Genomic DNA, 14,149 nt, shown 5'->3' on the forward strand with positions numbered 1-14,149 from the left:
CTATATATACACACCTGGAATTTTTTATAAACCTCCATATTAATTAAGCAGAAAGAGCAAATGAATATTTACTGGTCTTCAAATCTGAAAAAATTCTGCTGGCCAAACAATCAGCACCTGACATTTTAAGAACTGATAACAAACCGTGTTACAGACTCCGGCCACTAGGTGGGAGTGTTGTCTAACCATACATAGCACAGAGTTAGAATTCCTTCCTAAGCTTTCAGGGAAAAAAATACATAAATGTGTAAATACAAACATATAGATATATTCTTGGAAGGAAAATCTGGAAATCTTCCATTAGACATCTGTAACTAGATTCAAATTACATCATAAAAATGGTGCACTTCTCAACCACTATACAGGTCCAGCTGACCTAAGCCTTCGGACAAGACCCAGAGCCAGGCAAACCCGTGTAGTCCCAGGCTGCGAGCCAGTCCAGCAAGACCACCCTCGGGGCTGCCCTAGCAGCCCTAGGCACAAAGCCAGCTGCCAAACATTCAGACTCCAGGCCTGTGCTGGCACCTGGCTGACCTGCACGGACTCTGGCCTTTACCAACGCAGGCTCCAGGCCCAGCCCACAGGACACAGTGGACTCGGGCACCAGGCTAGCCGACCTGAAGTCTCTGGCAACAAACTCAGCAATGCTTCATCCTACAATTCTCCCACAAAGCTCTGCCTTTCAAAAGCCGTGTGTGAGGTCTAGAATGGGTCCCTACCTCCGCAAACATGGAGACGTCAGTGCAAATGACAAACGCAATGGGGTATTGCCTCACGCTTGCTAGCATGCGTATTACCAATGAGGCAAGGCACGGGAGAGGATGCAGAGTCAGTGGGGACTCTGTGCACTACTGGGGGAAGTGTTCACTAGTGCAACCACAAATATCGGTATGGCACTTCCTCCAGCAATGAAAAATACAGTCATCATGTGACCTGGAAATACCACTTCCGAGCATACTGCCCTCCAAATGCAATTAGCAATCTAAGAAATTCCCAGGTCTTTCCCTTTTCTGTTCCTTTTCAGACTCCAGTAACTGTGCCTAAGCCTTCCAGCAGGATGACTGTCGGCGCCATCCGACACCACGACCTGCCTCCCCTGAGAAGCCAACAGACTGGATTTCTGAGTCACCTACCAGGTCAGGATTCTTGCAGTGAGGTTCTAGAACTTGAACCTTCAGGAAGCTCGCATACATCCCAGCTGTCACCAGATCCAGGCTGACAAGGTGGGGCACAACTAAGGACAATCGGAACCCCAGAAACTGTCACCTGTAGCCTAAAGCAGCTGCTTACTGACCCGGCACACAATACAAGAGTATCATTTTCTAAGTGTGCAGGAAGCAACGAAGACTTATAGAGTTCCCAGAACTTCCTAGCAACCTGTTGTATGGTTCAGCTTCAGACTGGTCAAGCTCCAGTCCAGGTCCAGCTCCAGCCAGTTCCATTCATTAAGGCCATTTGGGGAGAGAGCCAGTGGATGGAAGATCTCCCTCGTATCTGTCTCTGTAACTCTGTCTTTTGAATAAATAGATAATTTTTAATATCTTCTTTAAAAATTTTATATGACCACCTTTACTATCCTTAAGTAAAATTCAGTAACATAATTGATTTTAAATTCAAAACAACCGATATGATGTCGTAAACAAAGAGAAAGGGAACGATTTGTATTGCTTGCAGCAGCATGCAGAATGCTCCAGAAGCATGTCTTGAACGTGGACGAGAAGGCAGGAAGGCTACACCAGTGACTCCACCTCCTGGCCCTGCCTTCTAGCATGTGATATTCTCAAATGAGAAAACATTGGTGTCAGCTCTGATTTACACAGCTGTACTTAAAATCATGCAAGATTATTTTGTTTACACAGTACATCCTAAGCTCAGATAATGAGAAAAGTTCATGGATAAGGCATACTATGCAAAGACTAAGCCTGGGGTCAGGTGTGGTAGCCTAGCGACTAAAGCCTTCACCTTGCACACACTGGGCTCCCATTTGGACGCTGGCTCATGTCCCACCATCCCGCTTCCCATCATGTCTCATTAAATGAGAAACTTTCTGCATAACTGTTTCAAAGCTAATCTAAACTGCTTCTTTAATGAGCAAACGCTGTGTTCTTAATGACACTGTATCTTAATTTCAGAGCCATCATCTCACTCACTTGACTGATACTCAATTGGCAGTGGTTACTAAGCCCCCTTAGCTTTGAGCATCAGCAAATTTTATCAAACCATAGCTTCAATGTATTAAAGTATTCCACAATGAATTGCTTTATGAATAGTATTAAAGTGTTTTATAAATAGCCCAAGTAATTTTCTTTTTAAATACGTTGGTTCTGGAGCTTTTATATATCATAAGCAATACCTGGGACACTGTTTGAACATTTAGAAATGCTCCTTTGGAATTTCCTGCCAATGGATTCTAATTGCATAATCCTAAGGCAAGAGGAGACCAAGAGGCTTTATTTTTAAAAAGGTCTAAGGGGACCGTCCAGTCATGTGGGAGCTGAGATGGACACCATTCGGATGGGGAAGATGACTTCCTGAAGCAGTCTGACAAGTGCGTGAAAGCCTTTGAGAAGCTCTGGGCATTGTCTTCTCAGGAACTCGCCTGTGGACGCCACTGGTTACAGAACATGACCGTGAGCATCGCCAACCAGAAAGCGTGCATAAAGTTTACACTGCACATGACTCAAAGTGGAGGCCCGAGGCCTATGTGACCAAAGCGTCAGGAGCTAACTGAAGGAGGAAGGCAGGCCAGGCGGGAGGCCACAGGAGTGGGGCGTGGGGCACCTGTGCTCTAAAGAGGAGCACACACACGCAAAAGCTGACTCTGTTTAAAATCTACCATTTTTTTTAAAAAAGAAGCTCAGTGTTCAATAAAATATCGGCTGAACAAACAAATCATGAAAGATGCCAGTATGCGAAGTTGGCTTTACAAACATAAAAAGCAAAAGATACCACTTTGTCAAAAATAAAAAAGCAAACTTTCAGATTTTCGGAGTTTATTCAATGAACAGTGAAGGGAGACAAAAGCATTATTTGCGGGTATCATGTAGTTGACAATAAAGCATTTGCGTTCTGGGATTCTGCAATATCCGAACAACCTAAGTTTACCCTAAAATACGCCAACAGTTAACCTGGAAGTTGATGAGAGCCAGTTTTCCAACACGGACTTTGAAAGGAAGTCACAGGGAGCCAGAGTGGCAGCACGGCACATCAAGGCACAGCCTATGAGGCTGGCATCTTGTCAGAGTATCATTCAAGTCCGGCTGCTCCAGTTCTGATCTAGCTCTCTGCCAATGTCCCTGCAAACCAGTAAAATGTAGTCCGAGAACGTACATCTCTGCTACCCACCTGAGAAACCGGGAAGAGCTCCAGGCTCTCAGTTTTGGCCATCGTGGCCAAATGGGGAGTGAACCAGTAAATGGAAGAAATCTAAATTGATCTTTCTGGTATGAATTATGGGTTGTCAAATTTTATGCTCCCACAATGTTGGCTTTCTTTCATGTTTATTGTATTGTCAATCTGAAGTCACTTTAGTATTTGGAATAATAATTTAAACTTTAATTTTACCATAATTAAATATCCTTATTATTTGGATATAGGAAGCAGCAGGTCTACTGCCAGGTAAACCAGGCATCAAAACAACAATTTACCATAAAACTTAAGAAACTCTGGCTGAATCCAGATGTTTGTCACCCCTCTTAAAGATCCAGATTTCTGGGCCTGATGTGGTATTCTAGTGGCTAACGTCCTCACCTTGCATGTGCCAGGATCCCATATGGGATCCTGCTTATGGCCTGGGAAATCAGTGAAGGACGGCCCAAAGCCTTGGGACCCTGCACCCACGTGGGAAACCTGGAAGAAGCTCCAGGCTTCTGGCTTTGGATCGGCACAGCTCCCACTATTGTGGCCGCTTGGGGAATGAATCAATGGATGAAAGATCTTCTTCTCTGTCTCTCCTCTCTGTATATCTGCCTTTCCAATAAAAGTAAATAAATCTTTTTTAAAAATTACAAATGGCTAACAAGCACATGAAACCCTCTAGCCTCAACTGCATGAGGTACAGCTGAGTATGTCTGAGATCAAAGATGTGACCAACAGAGACGGGATGCTCCAATGAAGTTCCAAAGGGACGCAAGCACACTCCCCAGGAGATCCCCTTTCTGCTCCGCAGCCTTTCAACAGCTGCCTAAAAAACGCAACAAAGACTACGATTCTGAAAAATAGAAAAGAGTATACTAAGCAGACAGTAGGAATAAGCTTCACAACACGCCCTCCAAAGCGATTTCTGCAACAATCGCAGCTCGCTCTCTGTATGAAACACCAGCCAGTTCCAACGAGCTGATTGAGGCCACACAGCAACAGCGTTTAGCTCAGTCTGCAGATATGTGTCCAACAGGGAACAGGCTGGAAGTGCTGACTTATCATTACCAAAAGCCCTAACCGAAGAGCAAGTTTAAAATCACCTCCTGGCCTACTTGGCCAAAACAGGGTCTGTGGGAACCTGAAATAATTGAGAACATCTGGTCCAGTCAGTAAAGACCATGGAACGGCGAGTAAGTCTAACATCCACTGGATGTCACACTAGAAAATCTTTTTTCTATCTTCCATAATCCAGTGTGGGAAGGAAACAGAAGGGAAAGCAGAGAGCAAACTAAATAAAACGTGCCAAGGATTCAACATTTTCTGAAGGATCAACCCTAAAGCCATAGGCCAAATTGTATCTGCGGTGGAGACAAGAAAATAACTCAATAGCAGACCTTAGAATTGGCGGGCTTGTCATTTCTTCCTTTATGTATTCATGGTTTTCCATTCTGAGCCATATTCTCCCTAAAGCGATGACTCTTGGCTTTCCCAAGTCCTGCAGGCAGCGTGAAGTTGCACGGCTGCCGTTTTCCATTCTGCTCTCCAGGAATTCTGCGTTTGTGGAGCTTCTTCTACCCATATCACTGAGAAGCTCTTCTTTAAAATGAGTGTTTTTAGTATCCGTTTATTTTTAATGTTACTTATTAATGATGGCATTTTTATGTATTTACTTATTTGAGATAGACCGAAAGAGAGAAATAGTTCCCATCTTCCGAGTCACACCACACAAATGTCCACAACAATAGGGTTGGGCCAGATCAACACTGGAACTGGGGCTCAACCCAGGCTGCTCATGTGGGTGCCAAGAGCACCCAGAATGTGAATTAGCAGAAAGCCAGAGCCAGGTGCAGCTGGGACTTGAACCTGGGTGCTCCGGCATGGGATGCAGGCACCCAGGGGACGTATTTTTGTTATCTGGAAATTTTAGCAGGAGGCTTCCAAGTACCAAAATTCTCCATACACAGTCTCTATCTAACCTTAAAGCATTTGGCTTCCCTGCAGCCCCCACTCGTCCCTTGCCTTTTCCAACAGATCAGGTCAGGGGAATGAGGAGATGAGGTTCTAACTACTTCTTTCCTTCTTCCCTTAGTGAACAGGATTCTGCTGGCCTCGCTCCCTCAGTACCCCTCGACGCTGGCTCCGGATGCCGTTCCAACAAGACACCTTCCACAGCAAGAATCTTAAAGCGAGTAGCATCAGATGACTCTGCAGTCTTTCTAACAGGAGAGTTTGAGCATGGAGTAGGCAGCACAAAACATCAAATGCATGGTTCAGCACCGAGAAAAAGAAATGATAAGCTGAAGCCTGCCAAGCGTTTGGTCAAGGTAATCCACTCCCTTGAGTCTCAGTTTCCTCATTCACAACGGCAAAGATCATTTCTAATACTTCTTCCAACTCAAACACGACAATTGTGCCAGTGTGGTTACATAAGCTGGCTTCCTCAACAGCTACACACGAGCTGGGTTGCACATGCCCAGCACCAGGTTAGCTACTTCCAATCTCAGTTGAGCTCCACAGTGTAACTCTGTGAAGCAGTTGCTCCCATGATGCCTATTTTACAGATGAAGAGATAATGAAGCGATTTGCCCACATGGCTTCATGACGATTAGGCTGGGACCTGGATACTGCTGCTGCCTCTAGCCTCAGGCCTTCAGTTAACTGAGGGAAAGGAAGCCACTCCATGGCAGTGACGGGCAATGACTGACAGTCTCCAAGCCTCAGAACAGAGGGGCAGGCACGTGGCATAGCAGCCTGATCCCCCTTGGGAGCATCCACATCCCACATCACAATACCTGGTTCAAATACTAGTTGCTCTACCTTCCCATCCAGCTTCCTGATAACGTCAACTGCAGGAAACAGCAGGCAATAGCTCGGGACCTGGGCCCCTGCTACCCACAGGGTGGACTCCGAATGACTCCAGTCTGGCCCAGCCTGGCTGTTGTGGGCACTTGGGCAGTGAACATATAAACACAACATCCTTTTCTCTCTCTGTGCCTGCCTCTCCTTCTTTTCCCCACCCCACCCAGGGGCCTTTTCCTCTCTCTCTCTCTCCCTGTCTCCCTCCCTAGCGAATAAAATGAAAGTGAATAAAAAGTGAATAAACAGAAAGTTCAAGTTCTTGGACCCTTGCACCCACATGGGAGACCTGGAAGAAGCTCATGGCTCCCACCTTCGAACAGACCCAGCTCTGGCTGTTAGGGCCATTTGGAAAGTGATCAAAGGATGGAAGACCTCTCTCTCTCTCTCTCTCTCTCTCTCTCTCTCTCTCTCTCTAACTCTTACTTTCAAGCCAAACAATCAATAAAGTAGAAAAAAATTAACTTGAATAAAGATTCCCTAATTACTGAAGTATCTGATAAATATTTTGACAGTAAAGGAAATTATTAAATAGCCATATATATAATCGCCCTCCTGACATACCTGAGTACTAACGCTTTTGTATGATCCCTTCTAACATCTGAAAAGCTACATTTGGCTTTTCGATCCAGCATCAGCTCTGCTGGGTCAGACACCTTGTCCCCGTGCAACAGAGATGAGTGTCAGACAATGGGAGAGTTGAGGGAAGGCGGGCCAGCCTGTGGATTTGAGCCTCAAAGGTCAGGGGTAGGAAGATGAGGATGACAATGACGACCGTGATAACAGCAAAGAGTTCCCTGGCAACAATCATGATGTCCTTAAACATAACTCATTTATTTCTCAAAACAACCCCAAGAGCTGTGTCACTATAATCTCATTTTATAGGCAAGAAAACTAAAGTGGGGTGACTCGCACAGTCACCTAGCTAATAAATTCCAAGGCCATGGTTCAAACCCAGGAGGCCTGGCTCTACACCCAGGATCTTAACCATATACAACTGCTCCTTCCTATGTACCTCCCAAGATCTGTTAATAGCAGTTTTCCACAGAAACAGGCAAAAACACTGAAATGCTATAAAGCTGTTTATATTTTTGTTCTGTACCTCCTTCTAGGAAAAAGCCTTCGAAATATAATGTCCTCAAGAGGCGGAGAATATTTCTGAGTGAGGCAGCCCGAAGCAAAAATTCTGTGACCAAAACAGTCTCAGATTTCTCATCAGTAAGTTGGTGACAATGTTACCAATTTGAAGCATTGTGGTGGGGGATTAAATGAGATGGTACGGGCAAAGAATTTAGCATAGTATCCGGCTCATCATAAGTAATCAAGAAACCTAGTCAATATTATTACTGCTAGTAGTACTAGTAATAGTTCTTCTATTTACTCTAAATTTACCTGTTTCAAAGTAAAGGATGTTACATGTTAACCCAGAACACCAGAACTGAACAGATGAATTAGAACAATCCATTTTCAAACAAAAGCCATGATCATCTCCAAAATCATACTTCAGCATCTACAGATCATTGCAGAGGTGTATTCTAAAAGCAGGCACTAAAAACAATGGGTATGTGCAGTCCTAGCAAATGAGGCGGCCATACAAGAATTAGTCCATTCCTGGAGTTTTCAAATACCAGGAGCTGAGAATTCTTCAAACCAAAGACACATCACTTGAATCACCAAAAAACAGTTGCCTGTACTACATCCAACAATTCCTGAATTTTACATCTTGGGAAGGTTAATCTGATGAATAACAAGAGCAAAGGGAGTTTCACAGAGGTAAGAAAGAAGAAAAGACTCAGAAATAAGTAGCACTTCCCATCTTCTACCCAAACCAGAGCGGGCGGGAGAGGTACTGAAAACCACTTACTAGTGTCTGGAGTTTTCTCTTCAGATCGGCCAAATAAAAATTCATATTTGGCCTTGGCAACACTCTGGGAATGTGCTGATGCATTGTTAACCCAAAGAAATGTCTCTGCCTGCAAAATGAGAACAAAACAAAGGCATCAGTGAAAACACATCCTAGAACAAACTCTTCCATAAGGGAATGAGTAAGCAGTTAAGACATATGTACCTGGCTGGATGCTCTACAACCCACTTGAATGAAATAAAAAAGCCTAACCCCAAATACAGAATTCAAAATTATCACTGTGTGGTTACAATTACAGGAAAAAAAAAAAAAAAGATAAACATGAACATCTATAGGAGAAAAAGGAAAAAAATAGTAACCTGGCTTGATGAGGGGCAGGATTATGTTAGATATTTTTAAATTAATGAATGTTACTTTTAAACACATCACTACCCATCGTCTGTCACAAGACTACTCCTCTGGGCCTGGCGGCGTGGCCTAGCGGCTAAAGTCCTCGCCTTGAACGCGCCGGGATCCCATTTGGGCACCGGTTCTAATCCTGGCAGCTCCACTTCCCATCCAGCTCCCTGCTTGTGGCCTGGGAAAGCAGTCGAGGACGGCCCAAAGCTTTGGTACCCTGCACCCACGTGGGAGACCTGGAAGAGGTTCCTGGTTCCCAGCTTTGGATCGGCGCGCACCGGCCCGTTGTGGCTCACTTGGGGAGTGAATCATCGGACGGAAGATCTTCCTCTCTGTCTCTCCTCCTCTCTGTATATCTGACTTTGTAATAAAAAATAAATAAATAAATCTTTAAAAAAAAAAAAGAACTAGGAGGATATGTTTAAAAAAAAAACAAAAACAAGACTACTCCTCTGTGTTCCGTCAGAGAACACCACACAGAAAGTCTTCCTCCACAGCAAATCCCCTTTACAGACACAGGAACACCACTCAGCCAAACAGGGCAGGCACTCGAACTGCCAAGTGTTCTATTGATACTGCTTGTCCCAAAGTTAGCATTCCTACCAGTGTCCTTTGTGATTCCTGAAAGTCCTTGTTTGAAAGAAAAGTTACAAAAGTGACGGGAACATGGCTCAGAACCACCTCCCCACCTGCTAAAAAAAAATGCCAAAAAACAAGAGTGTCTCCTTTCTATAGCCTGGGATGGATTACGGATAAGTAACAAGGAAGACCTTTAAAACACAAAGCTATTTAACCGAGACCAGTCACACATTCTTCCTCCTGTTTAACTCAAACAGGAAGCAGGATCCTAGCTGCACTAGTTTTCTCTCCTCAAATTATGACACATCTTCTTGCATCATATCTGAGTAGCAACTGACCAGTTACCTTGGGGAAAAGCAGTAGGATAACTACTCCAGCAACCAAGGAATTATTTTAAAGAGGAAAATGTTACGATTTCTGTTCCCTCCTTTGGAGCAGAAATAACTGACAATAGTGGAAAGGCCCCATCCTAACTATTACCCTGCTAAAGTCAGGTATAAGGGCAGCCTTCCTTTTGCCCTTCAATGCCACCATCAAAGACCTGGCACGCACAACTTGGTGATGGTAATTTCCTAAAACAGCTCTTACAAGCACTTTATTTAAGGGTCATTATACAGTGTATCATTCTGAAAAAAGCTCACACGCCTCTTGGTGCCATGTGCTTAGTTCATCACAGCTTAATTATCCTTTTCCCCAACAGAGAGGGAATATCAATTCTTTTCTGTATTTGGGGAGATTCAGGCTGGTATAAAAGGAACTCAGACAAGGATTCCCACGACAGATGCCCTAATTTAGGGAGAGTGGTTAGGGAAGGCTCCATAAGGATCTAATATTTGTAGAACTGAGAAGGATAAACCGGGGGGAAAGCAGTGTCCAACAAAGCAGAGCGAGGACCACACAGATGGCCGTGAAGAATGGAAAGGCCAGTGTACTCCCAGCACTGAGGAAGGGAGGCCTGTGTGACCACAGAAGAGGCGGCCAAGGGCAGAGGAGGAGCACTACTCAGCAAAAAGAGAAAAGCCTGACAAAGGTGTGCGGCTGTAGCAAACGCTCCAATGAAGGACTTAACCTCACATTCACAGATAGCCACTGAAGGATTTTAAACAACATAGTAATTCATTCACGCTGCAGAAAATTACTCTTACACTTTTCTTTAAGATTTATTTGAAAGAGAGTTACAGAGAGAAGGAGACAGAGAGAGAGAGAGAAAGAGAGGACAGAGAGAGATCTGCTGGTTCACTCTCCAGATGGCTGTTACAGCCATAGTTGAGCTGATCTGTAGCCAGGAGCCAGGATCTCCTTTTGGGTCTCTTACATGGATGCAGGATCCCAAGGCTTTGGGCCATCCTCTATTGCTTTCCCAGGTGCATTACCAGGGAGCTGGATTGGAAGTGGAACAGCTTGGACTTGAACTGGAGCCCACATAGAATGCCAGCGCCAAAGGTGAAACTTAACCTATTAGATCATGGTGCTGGCCCCTCATTTATACTTCTAAAAGATCATATGGTTTGTGTGACAGATAAAGCTACTGCCTGCAATCCTGCATCCCATATAAGTGCTGCTTTGTGTCCAGGATGCTCTGCTTCCTGGTTGCTGGCTTTGCCTGGTCCATGGCAAACTGTTCCGATTATCCAGAAAATGAACCAGCATCAAAGGAAGGTTCTCTCTCTCTCTCTCTCTCTCTCTCTCTCTCTCTCTCTCTCTCTCTCTCCTTTCTCTCTATATCTCCTTTTCCCTCCCTGCCTGCCTCTGCTCCTTCTCCCTCTCTTCTCCTCTCCCCACACATAATTCTGACTTTCAAAACCAATAAGTAAGTCTCTAAAAGAGAAAGCATATGAGTGCTATAAGAAAAACACACTGGCATGAGCCCAGATAACTCAGATACCTGTTAGGAACACCAAATCAGAGTGTATGGAAGCCCAGAGTACAGAATAAAGTTTGAAAGATAATAGGTGCTCACACATAAGAACATTCTTTAAATGGCTGCTTTACATGAAATGATCCACTCTGATAAAGCACCCACCATACAAAGCATTAAATACATCACACCACTTCAGTAAATGAAACCAAGTCTATTCTGCTCCCAATGATCAGTCCCAAAGCTGTGGCCTCCACTGATGCATGAGAGTCACATAGCAAGGCGTAAAAATCTGTACCCATGTCCATAATTTCTCTGGGTCTTCGAGAAATCTTATTTGAAATAATCAGTTTTATGGAAAACCCATATCATCTAATAAAACATACTCTTTTGCTTTACCAGTAATTTTTAAGAGCATAAATCTCATTAACAAGCATGGAATATGAAGTAACATTAGCAAGATTTAAGACCCAGACGTAAACCAGCTTTGATAGAACCAATTCATCCCACATGTGGTCTTTGGACTTGGGCTTCTCTTGCTGTGAGACCATACCATTTAAATTTAACTCAACTCAGTTTATCTTCTAAGACTCTAAAGAGCTACGAAGCTTTGTGCTTTGGACCCACCTTTACAGATACGTCATTAAGGAGCTAGAACAAATCTATTCCGTGTAATAGAATCGCAAGGACACAATCGCCAGCTCTTACCCCATAACAGAAGTCGTGAGGCCATCGCTAAACAGATGGCACAAATAAAATCTCAACCTTATATCTGGAATATCTTTCCACATTTACAACTTACATTACCCCACTAGCAACACATTGCTGCTTATAATTGCCGCTTTGAGACATAGGAGAAACACTACTGGTGTAAAATCATTCTTTTATAAGTCTAGCTAAGGGTTGGACACTCAGCCGAGCTGTTAAGGCACCACCGAACTTGCCAGCCAATCACACTCAAGAACCTGAGTTCCAAGTTCAGCTCTAGCTCCTGATGTCAGGTTCCTGCAAAATCCTAGGAGTCGGTAGTGATGGCTCCAGTGACTGCATTCCTGCCACCCACATCAAAGACCTGAATTGAATCCCCAGTTCCTAGCTCAGGCCTGGCCATGACTGGGTTCCAGGCACTGTGAACATGTGGGAAGTGAAGCAATGGGAGGGAATTCCCTGTCCGTGTCCCTCTCCCTCTGTGTCTTCGTCTGCCGTGTGTGTGTGTGTGTGCGTGTGTGTGCGTGCGTGTGTGTGTGTATTTCTTGGTTTTAACCTTAATTCTCTAGCTACTGAAAAGAAAAAAAAGAGGACAAACAGAAGTAAAAATTAATTTTCAGTTGATTTAGAAAAAGAAGGCTGAGGAAAGGATCAGCTGGGAGAATAGCTTCCTGGCTCTTTCCATTGCAGTAAGATGTTCAGAGGATCTGGAAGCCCCCAGGGGAGCATTATCGAGCACTGGGTCAGAAAAATAAATAAATAAAAGCTAAATTCAAGACTAAAAGTAGCATAACACAAAGTCACTCAAAACTGACACTTGGTTCTGCATGATTCTATCTATTCCTGTCACAGAGACCAACCCCACAGAAACAGGGCACCACACATACCAACTCAAGTATGAGCAAAGGCTCAAATGTTGTGAAAGGCAATGGTTAGGTGTTAAGGGCTAAACTGTATACCCTCAAAATTTCTTTGGTACAAGTCCTAAACTCCAGTTCCTCCAATGTAACTATATCTGGAAATAGAACAGAAAATAGAATGCTCACCTTCCTGATCAGTAAAGGGAATGGCCAGCACCCCTTTACTAAAAACCAGGTTAGCAGGGAAAAATCAGTAAAGATTTGTTTGATCAGCTTTACATGCCAAAGGAGCGTTCGGGAACAAAGACTCGAAGGCACATAGTGAACAACTCATTTCTACATTTAGATTCAATGAGGCATAGAGAGATACAGGGAAATGTCACAGGACAAGAACTAATCTAACACGTCAGATTGAGCGAAAATCAAGCCAGACCGATCCATACTCTCCTTGACCTCCCTTTCTATGGATTTGTGAATTTTTTTAAAGATTTATTTATTTATTATTGGAAAGGCAGATATACAAAGAGAAGGAGAGGCAGAGAGGAAGATCTTCCATCTGCTGGTTCGCTCCCCACGTTACTGCAATAGCCGGAGCTGAGCCGATCCGAAGCCAAGAGTCTCTTACAGGTCTCTCATTTGCATGCAGGGTCCCAAGGCTTTGCGCCATCCTCACTGCTTTTCCAGGCCACAAGCAGGGAGCTGGATGGGAAGTGAAGGAGCCAGGATATGAACTGGTGCCCATATGGAATCCCAGCGGTTACAATGTGAGGATTTAGCCACTAGACGGCCATAATGGGCCAGGATTTGGGGGTCTTATGATCCAATATCAGACAAGGTTGGATCAGAAAATATTTTATGAAGGATGATTAAAGTACTGTTTTGGACCTTTATGCTTGGCATTGGTGAAAAGGGGGTAGAGAGGTCTAGCTTCTGGGACCTACTTTGGCAAAGAGACATTCTGGTTTCCATGAGTTACCTTGAGACAGACAGAGAAACAGCAAGAGACAGCAGTACCGGAACATGTCAAAGAGAAACCCTGCACCTGAAGTTGCTCCTTGAGGAGTGCTTAAAGAGGTAACTGGGTCTTAGCCCAATATGACTGCTGTCCTCATAAAAAGATGTCATTTTTTTTTTAAAAAAAAAAGAAGATATCATTTTCAAAATATTTATTTATTTATTTATTTGAAAGTCAGAGTTACAGAGAGAGAGAGGAAGAGGCACAGAGCAAGAGATCTTTCATCCACTGGTTCTCCCCCAAGAGGGTTGCAACAGACAGCACTGGACTAGCCTAAAACCAAGAATGAGGAGTTTCTTCTGGGTCGCCCCTGTGGGTAACAGCAGTCCAAGCACTTGCGCCATCTTGTGTGGGTTTACCCATTACTAGAGAGGTAGGGTGGAAATGGAGCAGCTGGAACGGGAGCTGGTGCCCATATGTAATGCCAGTGTTGCAGGTGGCAGCTGTACTCACCATTCCACAATGCTACCTCTTAGAAGAAGACATTATGACAGAGACAAACACAAAGATGTGAAGACGCAGGAAGAGGTGACATTTGTAAGTCAAGGAGAGAGAAGAAAACAATTCTTTGACCAACTGGTCTCAGATTTCTAGTCTCCATAACTGAGAAAATCAATTTCTGTTGTTCCTTACTACTCAGTTGTGTGTAG

The 14,149-nt window shown here is 44.1% G+C and overlaps 1 protein-coding gene across 1 annotated transcript in view; it reads right to left on the reverse strand.

Moving 5' to 3' along the window:
• The window catches only part of PSD3 (pleckstrin and Sec7 domain containing 3), a 342,030-nt gene that overhangs the window by 237,513 nt on the left and 90,368 nt on the right, over positions 1-14,149 (reverse strand). The window contains exon 2 of the mRNA XM_058657452.1: positions 8,081-8,189. Within this exon, the coding sequence (XP_058513435.1) occupies positions 8,081-8,189 (109 nt within the window). The remainder of the gene's footprint in view (positions 1-8,080; positions 8,190-14,149) is intronic.

The sequence above is a fragment of the Ochotona princeps genome, chromosome 32 (genome assembly GCF_030435755.1).
Source record: "Ochotona princeps isolate mOchPri1 chromosome 32, mOchPri1.hap1, whole genome shotgun sequence".
In the NCBI taxonomy this organism is placed as follows: domain Eukaryota; kingdom Metazoa; phylum Chordata; class Mammalia; order Lagomorpha; family Ochotonidae; genus Ochotona; species Ochotona princeps.